The sequence below is a fragment of the Scardinius erythrophthalmus genome, assembly GCF_964197995.2.
Source record: "Scardinius erythrophthalmus genome assembly, chromosome: 15".
In the NCBI taxonomy this organism is placed as follows: domain Eukaryota; kingdom Metazoa; phylum Chordata; class Actinopteri; order Cypriniformes; family Leuciscidae; genus Scardinius; species Scardinius erythrophthalmus.
Genome location: NC_138235.1, coordinates 12,500,069 through 12,513,109, shown reverse-complemented (window position 1 = coordinate 12,513,109; position 13,041 = coordinate 12,500,069). Strand labels below are relative to the sequence as shown.

Below are 13,041 nucleotides of genomic sequence, written 5' to 3'. Positions count from 1 at the left end.
AAAAAAAATACAGAAAAATGCTCAAAATATGTATTTGCCTTTCCATCAGTTACTGACATCATAGTCAAAGCATCCTGTGAAGGTGAGCTGTTTGATTTTAGTGGTCCCAGGTATGTCCTTCAGGGAAATTGTTGGCAATGTAGGTTCTTGTGACACCACCCTCATGGTGAACTGGGAATTAGGAGTATCCACCTGATCATTGTCATGAGCTTGTAATGTTGCTTGCAGAATGCCTGTTCAAACAAGGATGATTAAAAAAGAGAACATACTGTATCTATGCTTGGCATTTAATGGTAACAACATCACTAGAGTCAACATCCAATTTCTTTACAGCCGAAGTGTGTAATTTCTGTGCTGCCAAATGGAATTCATGTTTTCAAACAGTTTTCCAGCTACCCTCCCTCCCCCATCTGCTATTGGTCAGCAAAATAGTTAATTCCTCCCCCAAAATCAGGCCGTTGGTTTAATCAGTGTTATTACATTGAGCTGGTCTGGTCAAACAAATAGAGCAATGTTCTGTCAATGTTTACACTTTTCAGAAGTCACTTTACAAATGGCTAACTTATAATAGTTTCTTTATAGAAAGCATTTTAACAGAAAAAATACATGCATATATGCAGTAATACGTGTTATCTGAACCTTCAGGAGTGTTCTCGGGAACTGATACACGGATAGTTTCCGGCGAGAACTCAGGTCTGTTGTCATTCAAGTCCTTTATGTCCACGTTGAATGACAGTGTTTTGTCCACCTCTTGGCCAGTCTTCCTGTCCAGCACATCAAAGTCCACCTACAAAAGAATCAAAATGCCACTCTGAACTACATCAACATAAATTAAATCAGTCCATTCTTTGAATTCCGTTGTATTATTTTGTTAGCATTAGTGTCATATATAGTGCCTTGAAATCTTGCTTTGCCACAGGTGAGATCTTACATGGAAGATGGGATTCAATTCCCGGTCAATGGCCCTGTGTACGAATACAACCCCAGTGTCTTCGTCAATGGAAAACAAACCAAGTGGTTCTCTTGTCACCCCGTCTCCTTGGAGGCGGAACTTGACAGTGCTGTCCGCCTTTTTGTCATTGAACATCTAGCATCAATAAAAAAAAAAAAAAACACAAATTAGATTCATGTACCATTTGTTCACTTTTTAGCCAAAACATACATTATTCAAAATAAATCCATTTTTATAATCAAGCCTATTTAAACAAACCAAATAACACGATATTACTTAAAGGACCAGTCTGTAATATTGACAGCTAGCAGTTGAAATGGGTACTGCGGTCCACATTCAAAATATTAATTCGAGTTTTTCCCTCCTTAGAATTGACGCTCACATGGGTTGCCAGATTGAGGAGATTGACACGTTTATTTGCTGTCTTCCTTGGCTACAATACGCTGTGTTTTCCGGCAACTGCCAACATTGAAATTAGTTGAATTATTAGTTGAATTATTAGTTGAAATACTAATGGGTAAATTGGCAGTGGGCGGAGTCACGCAGACTAAAACAAAAACAGATATTCCGACACGGCACATTTCAGAATAACTGGCTGTATCATTGTTTGTCAGAGAAACAAGTATGTTTTCTGAGCATGCTTCCTAAATCTCTGCAAACATATTGTGGTATTTTTATGCTTTAGTACAGTCAAATACATACAGCACCTTTAAAGATCCTATCAAATCAAAATGGAGTTTTATGCTTTTAGTTCATGTCTGTTAGGTTTAAGGTCATGTATAGTATTAGCACTAGGATCACTAGAAACTTCCAGCTGAGTGTGTTTGTGCTAAACTGTGAAGGAAATTGGCCCTCCAGGAACAGGATTGGACATCCCTGCCAAATGTTACTCCTCCTAATAGCATCAGCAAGTAGCATATTCATGTGCTGTAACTAAAGCCTATGGGCTATCTATTGTAGGCTTGAAAATGAAGAAAGACATTTTCTTTCCAAGAAGCATTTGGAATTCATGAGGTGTTGATAGTGATCAAGGCCTCGGGGATCTGCTAGTTGGCATACCTTTAGATTACAGCTGCAATCTTCTGATTGGTTAGTTTGAATGTCTCACATTTGGGTTTCAGTCACATGGTCAAGGAAGGAATAAAAGAAGAGTGTAACTGTAACTGGGGGCTCTTCTTTTCCTCTGCATGGGTCTCCTTCTTGGGCACTCTTTATTTTTGTTTGGCTCTTCTTCTTGGGGGCTTTTCTTTTCCTCTCTACCTGAGCTCTGCCTTCCATCTCTCGTTACTCTACACTTTCTTTCTCTCCTCATTCTATCTCTCAGGTAATATATATGCTGGGTGCATTTAACTGTGTTTTATACGATTTTATTCAAGTGTAACCATAACCAAAAACTGTTTTATACCATCTTGCTGTTAACGTTTCTTTAGTCATTCAGCAATCCTGCAGTCTGAAGCACTGTAGTGAAACCACCATTACCCTATAGATAAGTAAGTCCAGCTATGAAATGTCCATACCCAAACCCCCCAACATGCATGGTAACACAGAAAAGAAAACTGCTATCATCAAGAGATTTCATGAGGTCTTTACGTTTTTGTGAACAGGCTGAACTCACCACATTAGAATAAGTGACTGTGTAAAGTTACCTGTGTTAGCTCAGTGGGATAAGGTCCAGGCCGGTTCTCCTCAAGATCAACGGTGGACAGAACCCATCTTCTCTTTGACCGAATAAGAACAGCTTCCTTTGAGATAGAAAGAGATATATTGAGTGATGATCAGTTTCCTTTCTGATTTTGCACTGTAAAGCTTAAAATTTGAGTCTACTCAAATTAATTGAGGAAACTCATTCCCCCATTTTAATTCAGTAATAGTGCCTAACAAAACTTGTTTTACCAAGTTCGCCTAATGTGGTCTTCCTATTGAATTAACTTAAATATTTAAGGACAGATAACTTAAAAGGCAAGTAGACTTAACTAAAATGTAATAAAATATAAAATGGGATAAAACATGCTACATAATAATAATAATAATAATAATAATAAAATAAGGAAATTAAAAATACATTTAAAATAAAATTCCATTCTTTTGATGGTTGAAAATATGTGATATTTCTAGCTCTACGTTTCTGTATACGTTTCTGTATTTATGTTACATGATGTAATACATATGTATTCTATTCTAAATTAAGTCTTGTTTTATGGTCTGATGATAGGTGGGAATTTGCTGTTTTAAGGGACATGTTGTGTCAAGACAGTGAGCTGAGACATGTCTTTCGAATTAGTTTTTTTAGATTACCTACCCGCTTTTCACGATTGCCGGCATCATTTTTGCTGGTAGCGGTCACTTCAACAAGCTGATGAATAGACAAAAACAGGATAATACTAATTGAAAAACATACAATCAATAGTGATAGAACGTCCCTCTCAACGTCTGAGGAATGATTGCTGTGTAAATATTTTTACATAATACTGTTAAGTGTCACGTTTGTCTAGCTTGTTTTAAGACTGAGAATCAAGGCCAATGAGAAACAACAATACATAACCTCATGCCAAATGCCTTACTCACATAGGTGGCATTATAAAAAAATGCTCACACCCAGTGCTTAACATTCAGACATGGTACAAATGTGGCTGTTGTCATCAAAAAAAACATTACCAGTTTCGTTGTACATAATGTAAGTGAAACATTATGGCAATACAGTATGTACTTGTTTTGGGTGACTTTGATTCAGGTAAGTGTCATATAACGTCAATATGTGAACACCCCAAATGGTCTCAGACCCCCCTAAATGTTTGATAGGGTGAGGTCTCAGTTCATTAGTTTGCCAGATTGTGATGTTCCCTTTTAAGTCCACTTAAATTGTAAACACCAAGAGCACAGAGGTCACTTGCAGCTTGTTCTGTTTTCGATTCACTTTGACTTTTTGAACTGGATTTGATTGATTGGAGCTTTTAGAAATCTCACATATCAAAACCATAACAAATCAGGTAAATAATATGCAGTGAGATTAGAACTGAAGCTAAAATTATGACCTCAGACATATCTGCATATGCAAAGTCAAGGTAGCCAACTCAAAAACAGACTTGGGTACGCATTAGGCTGTTAGCGCTCTTTCGCTTTCGAGCTTTAATCCATTAAATAAAAGTATTGTTTTCATGCTGCTAAGAGGACCGATGGCCAATTACACGCTGCAAAGTTTTGGAAGTGACATCCACATATAAAATCGTAATTTCACTCTCGAAATTGCAATTGACGTAGTGATAATAACCATAGCATGGGACAAAAATATGGCATGTCAAAATACGCGCAATGTAACTGCAGACTCATAGATTACTAGGTTTGTATCAATATATTTTTGAAATTTCACTCAAATGAATTGTAAAAGTAATGACTTTAAAAAATCTTAAATGTTTCATGTACATTGCTATTCTTGTTATGGTGGAGCCTTTGGTTATACATTATCTGCACTTTACTGGAGAACCCGCACTAGTCTCAGATACTCAGCTTATAAGTTCAAGTAAATGTTTATTTGTCCAACTGACAGTAAAATTTAAATGTGCATGTTTAATAAACTTGTAGCTAAAGTTTGGGTAAATGTTTTTATCCATCTGATTAGTAAAATTAAAATGTATGACACTGCAAATCCATTAAAATTATTTACAAAAACTGCAAACAACTAATGAAATGTGATTTTTACCATAACATGTTGTTTGTTATGATGCATAAATGTAAATTTTAACAATGAAAAGTAATATTCAGTACAGACAGTGATGCATGTGCAACAACAATAATGTGCATAGTTCTGCTCTACTGTCTTATCATAATATAACTAATTCGTAATCATAGTATGGTAAATCTATATTGATATATCAAAGTGTATATGTTAAATTTGTTGCTCTATTTGACACATTTTGTATCAAGGGTTCTTGCTCCATTTACATGTACATTTAATAATTTATCAGACGCTTTTATTAGACGAGACTCACAAATGAGAAGAGAATTCAACTAACAATAGGACAACAATATGCAAGTGCTGAGACCCTTCCCTGTTTAGTCTAACACAGTATGCGTCATTTGTACGTAAATAGAAGAGAAAAGAAAAGAAAGTGTTACTCAGGTAGAGAGGAAAGTAGTTAGACTCTGTTTCTATCGCTAGACTGGTCTTTGGTTTAAGACCCCTCTTTGCCATCAATGCATACCCTATTAATCCATGAAAATACTGGTAAAGCCTTCGAAAAGTTAAACAGGTGACACAATGAGAATGGTGTTTGTGCCCGCAAGACAACAACACCAGTCTGCTTCCCTCAGATTAAATGCAATTGTGTTTATACCATCTGCAAAAGAGGAATTACAAGATAGAAGTCTTTAGAAAAACGTATGGTTGCTAATTCATAAAAACTAACCACTCAAAAAAAGACTCACACTGCACTAACTATCTACAGTATGGAAAACACAAGGAAGCAACATCACAGGTAGTCAAATCACCTGAGAACGTCTTCTGTCACCATAGAAATGCCACTTGATAAGACCAACAAATGCGTTTTATAAACTACGGATTAATCTGTGTTTCATACTGTACATGACTGTAATTTAGTTTCTCTTTAATGTTTATGACACTTGCACACTGTAACTGCTGCATGCTGTACTAAAGCACGACATATACTACCTTTTGGATCACCAATATTATATTTCACACAGATCACAATGTGAATTTCAATGCAAAGTTACTTAGTAGAGTGTCTGTTGGAGGACCATCACAATAGAGAGTTAGTAGATATTAAGCAGACAGTCTACTAATACTCTAATGATAGTTAGTTTACATGTAGTTGCAATTTGCTAAATTACTTATAGTCATCAGATAATCATCAGAATGTTCAAAAGCGACCATCAAATTAAAGTGTTACCAGTTTCTCTTATACCTCGACTTTGCATGATATGCGTGCGGTCATATTTTTAACATCATTCCAAATCTAACATCATATTATTTATCTGTTTTATGTGAGATTTGTAAAAGCTCCAATTAGACAGTGCTCAAAATTTTATCAATAACAGAAGAAATAATGACTTTTAAAAAAGATTAGATTAAGTCCAGTAGTCACCATTATCAAACAAAATGATTAAGTATGATGTTAATAATTCATTACAGTTGATTGTGATAATTAAAGTTGACTCAGGTTCACTCACCGCAAGTAGAAACAGGAAAAAGGTGCCCTTGGTCATGTTGCTAAACTCCTGTTAGCTGGCGCTCTCGAAATGTCAGATCAGCACCTGTTGCAATTACCTTATCTTGGATTAGGTGTAAAACGAGATAGCCATCTCACACCTTTTGTGTGCGTTTGTGCAATTTGGAACGTCTATGGGGATGTTCGTGTGTTTATGTGTGTGTGTAAACAGTGTCTTTGAACACTATGAGTCAACTACCAACACAAAAGCCCTTGGGGCAGAAGCCTGGGAGTGGCTATTCTGTAGAAAACAGCCAGTTAGGTTCCACCTCATTTTTACCTTCAGCTAAAAGAGGACAAGCAGGCTCGGCTTGCCATCTGCCACGAGAAAATAAGCAGTGCTTTTGGAGGTAAGCCACTGTTTAAATGTGTGTGCAGATCAACTCATTCAACTTAATATATCCCAGCTAACAATTTTAGTTTATAAGAACGTTTCCATAATGTTCCCATTAAATTATAAAAACATGATTTCTGAATGTTCTAGGAACATTCAAAGCATCCAGTTTTTTAGACGTTGTATTAACATTATTTCTTGGTTATAAAAACGTTATTAGAACGTTCAATTATCTCGTTATAAAACGTTGTATTTATGTTATTGCTTGGTTATAAGAACGTTATTCAAAACCTTATTAGAACGTTCAATTCTCCCTTTATACAAAAATTGTATTAAAATTCTTACTTGGTTATAGGAACGGTATTCAAACGTTATTAGAACGTTCAATTATCCCGTTATATAAATGTTCTTTGAATGTTTTTCTAAGATTATGAAAAACGTTCCTAAAACATTCCATTCACTTTTTTAAACATTCTCAATTATGTAATAAACAACTGCTTAAAGATTAAAAGATAAGATTATTGCACAGCTGCCCGATAGCCTGTGGCGATTTGCAATAAGAATGTATGCAAGTATGGTTTACACATGCTGCGTCTCAATTCGCCTACTTATACTACACCCTAAAAAGTATGTACTCTTTTTGTGAAGAAAAAGTAGATACTTTTGAGTGTGTAGCAAAAGAGTACACAAGCTTTGGGACATACTATCACGTCATACAATTGCGTCTTTAACGGTTGCTCTCTGTCGCGTCCTGTCACAGTAAACTGGCCTGTCAATCATCTTCTCCCAGTTAAGATTTAATTTAATTTTTATTTCCTACCGTATCAGAGAGAAATGCAGTAGCACGTTGATCTGCTTCTAAAAATTGCTTCTACGGGGCCATAACGTAAGCTACAAAGTAATGAAGCATTTTATAAATTTTTGTGTTTCTTTAGAAATAAATAATGGACAAATGGAGTCTTTAAACGCCTCAGATGTAAAGTTATTCGCTGTCAAAGTGACGCCAAAATGAATGGGAGTCAATGGGATGCTAACAGCAGGTGGGGGTCCGCTAGCCAATGGCGGCGCCCGGGGGTACCTTCAAAATAATAGAAATCCATCCCCCCCTGGCCTTTTCGTGTGTTGTCTTTGTCTGATTGTTGTACATAATAACACTGGTCGCCACCTACTGGCATAACAATGTAATAGATATACAATCTTTATTTTAAGTGTTACATTAGTTTCTAAGGTAATTTACTCGTTTTGATCATCAGTGTTTATATCAGAACTATAAACTTTTATACCAATACATTTGTTATTATTTGATGTTTGCAAGACAGAAATAGGCTACTTTGTAGTTTGTGAAGCTGTTTCAAACATACAGCTTACATGACCACTGCTCTCTCTGGGTCAGCAGCTGCACGGATGTAGGTTTAAATATTCCGGTGTAGTAATTTCAAAGGTTTAATAGACATAGCGGAATCATTGCTATTTAGGAATAAGGTTGCGTGTGTGTTTGAATCTAGATCCTGATCTTTTAATGATTAAACATGCATACATATGGGCCAATAGCCTATGCATTTTTGTATGTCATATTTGTACCAGGTGGCCCCCGCTGCCCAGATCCATGTTCTGGCATCTATTTATGAAATTTGTGATGCGCTACATCACCATATCCATACGTTCAGCCAATCATATTGGTGTGTGTAGACATGCTTCGGACACTGGCTCACGCGGAAGCGTTCCAATAGCAAGAAAGTCATGACGCAGCGTCTCGGGTTTACATATGTAACCTGAGACATTCTGGGAGGTAATTTTACCCAAGCCATTTTGATGATAGACTTTGGCCTGCTGGTTAGTCCAGTTGTACAATCACATCCTCTGTTGATGTGGATCAAGGTAATTATTGGGTAAATTTCCATCATAGTTTTTGTGCATGCCTAATTGAATAAAACAATTATGCTCCTCAACTCCTAAAGTTTTTTATGCACATTTTTTGAATTTATGCACATACTTGTGTTTCCACCTAGTATTTTTTTAGGCAATAACCTAAAACTTGCATAAAAATAATTTATTTGCGCTTTGAGGAAATTTAAAAGTATGATTTCTATACCTAGAAAAGTCATAGTAAAATTGTTATAACCCCATGGGCATTTTTATACACTTTATGAATAAAATATTTTGTAGTTATGCCAAACTCTAAAGTATTTTATCAATTAGAAATTGTGAGTAAAATGTTATCCTTATCCTTAAGCCTTATCCAGTAAATCACAAACAAGTGGAAAGGTCATGCCATGGGGCCTTCAAATATTGCTGTGGACAACAGGGGGCCTTCAAGGTTGAGAACAAAGGTTGAGAACAACTGATTTAAGATTAATTTCTATGCTGAAAAAAAGTTTTAAAAAAGGCAACCAAATAAACAAACAAAAAAAATACACCTGTATTTCTGATCACATGGGTTTAATTGAGTTTGTTTTTTATAGTCATATTGTTTACTGGATAGATGTTTGGCAGTTAACTCAGGTCATATGACCCTAATGCACTCTAATTGGTTTTTTTTTTACCATTCTACTTCCACATACACCTTTTCTGCACTTCTACACAAGTAATTACAACGCATTCTCATCCTAGGGCGTCATATACTGACGCTTTTGACATTTCGTCTACATCGAACGCACATGGCACCCTGTAGCGTCAATATGACAGGCACAGAGCTTTGTTCGGTTATGGGTAGGTTTAGGTCTGGGGTAGCGTTAAGGTTAGACGGCTAGGAGGCGCCTTCTGGCCTATATCTATCTGCGTCTCATATTGACGCTAAAGGGTGCCATGTGCGTTCGATGTAGACGAAATGTCAAAAGCGTCAGTATATGACGCCTTGGGATGAGAACGGGCTGGTAATTATATATGTGCATACCTTAGCCCTGACAAAAGAGTGATTATGACAGTTAAAAACTATTAAAAAAATGTTTTTAAGGTTGGTACATATATTGTGACTCATCATCGGTGAAAACCAGATGATCAGATTCTTCTGAAAAAAAGTAATGCAATGTGCTGAACTCGAAACTGAATTTGTTGCAGTTTAAACATTTTAGCACCAACCCCAATTAAATACACCTGAACCAGTTAATCATGGTCTTTGGGATTACTTGAAACTTAGTGTGTTTAGGGCAAGTTAGTGCTAAATTCTGCAAGACATTCACCCTTCCCTAGCAGGATTGGACACTCGGCTTTAGATGATGTGATTAACAGTGTGTAACAGAGCTACATCCTCAGGCATTGCTTTTTTCCATATAACCTAATAACTCATCAACTTTTGTGCAGCTAAAATGCTTAAACTCTATTCAAATGTATTTGTAGTGTGCATCATGTTTCATAATCCAAATCATTCCAAAGCAGCCTTACGAATCCCCATTAAACTGGCCAAAGACAACAGTGAAAACTGATTACTTGAGATGCTAAAGTAGATAGGTGTAACAATGAGGCAAGGACGAAGCGGAGAGAGAATCCACATGCAAGCACTACTTTAATAAAACAAGCAGGTAATCCAGGGCAAACAATGAAACACAGAACTCAGGACAGGAACATGGACTAGGAAACAGCTACATTTAGATAAACTCAAAACCAGACAGACTTGGAACAGGGAACAGCACAAACAACATTACAAAGCCAAGAACCCACAAACACTGAAACAAGACACAGGGTTTAAATACAGAGACTAACAAGCTAAACAAGATAACAAGGGGGCGTGGCTAATCAGAAACACCTGGGGAGCCTAATAAACAAGAAAAACTACAAGGGACTTCAAAACATGGTACAGGACAAGAAACGACAAAAAAATTCCACACAAGACAAGGGGAACATAAGACAGGAATCATAACAATAGGTAGAAACTTTGGGAGGAGACTCTGCAGGGATAGCCCATCTCATCAGTCTGGTATCCCTAACAAATAATTAACATTTATTATTGCAATTATAGCACTAATTAAATTGTCAATCAAAATATGTCATGAAGTATTGTATTCTGGAATATTGTGGTAAAATAGGAATCTGCCCAACAGTGATATGAGGGATGTAAGCTGTAGTGAGGGATTTTAAAGATCACACTGGATGAGACTAGATGTTGCAAATGTAATGTACAGTGAATGGTAAATGTGCTAAGTGTCCCAAGGTGTTGCTAGGAAAAGATATTGAGTTGAGTTATGCAGTCATAAAAAATTCACATCCACAACATGTGAAAAAAAAGGTGTGGGTGGTACCCATAGACTGTAAAAAAAATATGGACGACGCCCCTTCGCTCTCTTCCATTGATGAGAACTGAAGCCGCCAGTGTCCCGATATGGCACTGACATCTTGAGGCTTGAGGCTTTCGGAACCAGACCCGCGCAGTAGCGATCTCGGAACCAGACCCGCGCAGTAGCGATCTCGGAACCAGACCCGCGCAGTAGCGATCTCGGGACCAGACCTGCGCAGTAGTGAGCAGGGAGTAAAGCAGCGAAATCAAGGCCCCGCCCTCACTCTCGCAGAATGCACTCTCCTTGAGTGCACTTTTTAAAAAATTGATTGCAGTACGACAAGAGGCTTGTTAAGATAAAGTAAATACAATCTCCTCAGTCCTCTGAAGATCCCGAAAAAAATGTCCGTTGGTGCTTCAGTGACTACTTCGCTCAGAGAACCTGTCAATCACAGCTGTCAATCATGACGTTACACCACCGTTTTTATAGCATCACGTAACTAACTAAAAAACAACTTATTTTTGAAACAGACACTTGAACTTACATCAGCGTGATAAAAACGACAGCGAATGAAAGGAACCACCTTTGGAAAAAAGATATTTGAAGTGTAATTTAATTGTTTAGTTGGTCTCACGTCACGTTGAATAACACGGGGAGGCGGGGCTTATGACCTATACTAGGACCAGTCACCGGGGGGCGATCGAGACGTTTTGGCTTCACTTTTCAGGGCTTGTGCGGCACGCTTGGTGGTACCAGGGTGTTGCTATGTCATTGCTAAGGTCTTTTGAGTGGTTTTAGTGTGTAGCGTATTCGCTATGATATTCTGAGTGGTTGTGTACTGACAAGAAAGCCTATAAAAACAAGTGAAAATTGTATGTCTGATCGCTTAGGAAATAAAAACAAGCAAGCCCTAAACAAGTAAGATATCATAGTCTGTAGGGCAAACAGTATAAGTGGGAATACTGTGCCAAAGTCAAAAATTATTATTAGGAGTCTCAGTCTGTTCTTTTCAAATCCAAAAATAGCAAAGCTTGCCTAATGCCCGGTACACATTGTACAATGTTGGTCTGTCCCAGACGAAAGATGACCAATCGTGGTGATTTCTGTGGTTGTGGCTCCTAAACGGAAGTCCTACGTCGTACAGTGAGCCTGCATTTACTTACAAGTCTTAAAGCACAGATCCGATCTTTTGACCATTTCCGATTTTGAGGCACGACCAATTCCTTTATTCTGTCCGCATGTGTTGTGTCCTATTTATTTACCTTGTGTTTCCAGTTCATTGTCAACATTCACATTGTTCCTGTCGTGCCTTGTTCTGCACTACCCTGCTGGTTTTCTGGATCCTGAATTTTCCCCTACAGGGTAGTTTTTGTTTCTTTTTGTTTAATTTTATATTTAAATAAAAAGCCCATCGCCTCATCTTTCAACCCCAACCCAGACAAAAAGGATGAGTCTTCCATTTGAGTTAATAAGAGAAAGTGTAAAAACCAGACACTAGGCTATTTCAAACATTACGAGCTGGAAAAACGTATATCCTCTCTTGATATTAAAGGACTACACCATTAAAGGAGTAAAAAGAAAAGAAAAGAAAAATCCAGTTGTCATTTATTCAGCCTCTTGTCGTTAAAAACCTGTATGTCTTTCTTATGTGGAACATTATAAAAGATATTTTGAACAATACAACAAAGTCAATCGGGCCCAATGATGTTTGGACTCTTTAATATTCTTCCTTTAAGAGTTTACAGTTTATAAAGAGCTTTAAAAACTAGACCAAAGTGTTGTAAAATAATAACAAATGAAATAAAATAAAATAAATAAACTTTTTAAGAGATTAAAAGTTATATGTTCCTTTAAGTGTGTATAGGTTTTACAATTGTATGTAACTAAAACCTTGAACCATTTTCCTTAATTTCTGAAGCACGTTCACAAACACCACAAGTATGCCTTTACATACAGTATACAACACGAAGCTGCTCAGCAGTGTCACACACACATGCCCTTTATTCTACATACACACCTACAAAACTATGCCCAAAGCAAACATTAACATATAGTAGTCTCCTTTGACAGCAGTGTCATTCAAGATGAATATGAATCACACTATCACTTCCTGGGAGGGGGAAGAAACTTGACTTTTGCCTCTCTTGATGAAATTTTCATGTATCTATCAATCTAAAATAACTGAAAATTTTATTCTGCTGATGTTCGAATGCAATTTAGAAACGGGCTACATTGATTCAAAGGCCAAAATATTTTAAATTTTTGAAATTTGTAAAATTTGTAAAATACACCACCGGTTCTTCAGCCTCAGTGGCTAACTGT

General features: G+C 36.9%; 1 protein-coding gene across 1 annotated transcript in view; it reads right to left on the bottom strand.

Moving 5' to 3' along the window:
* Positions 1–6,184, bottom strand: part of cdh26.1 (cadherin 26, tandem duplicate 1) — a gene marked incomplete at its 3' end in the record, with an annotated part of 30,462 nt that extends 24,278 nt beyond the window's left edge. Inside the window, exons 1-6 of the mRNA XM_081387413.1 lie at positions 6,137–6,184; positions 3,252–3,305; positions 2,599–2,694; positions 932–1,087; positions 640–787; positions 58–233 (exon numbers count right to left, since the gene is read on the bottom strand). Of these exons, the coding sequence (XP_081243539.1) occupies positions 58–233; positions 640–787; positions 932–1,087; positions 2,599–2,694; positions 3,252–3,305; positions 6,137–6,172 (666 nt within the window). The 5' untranslated portion in view covers positions 6,173–6,184. The remainder of the gene's footprint in view (positions 1–57; positions 234–639; positions 788–931; positions 1,088–2,598; positions 2,695–3,251; positions 3,306–6,136) is intronic.
* Positions 6,185–13,041: the final 6,857 nt, after the last annotated feature.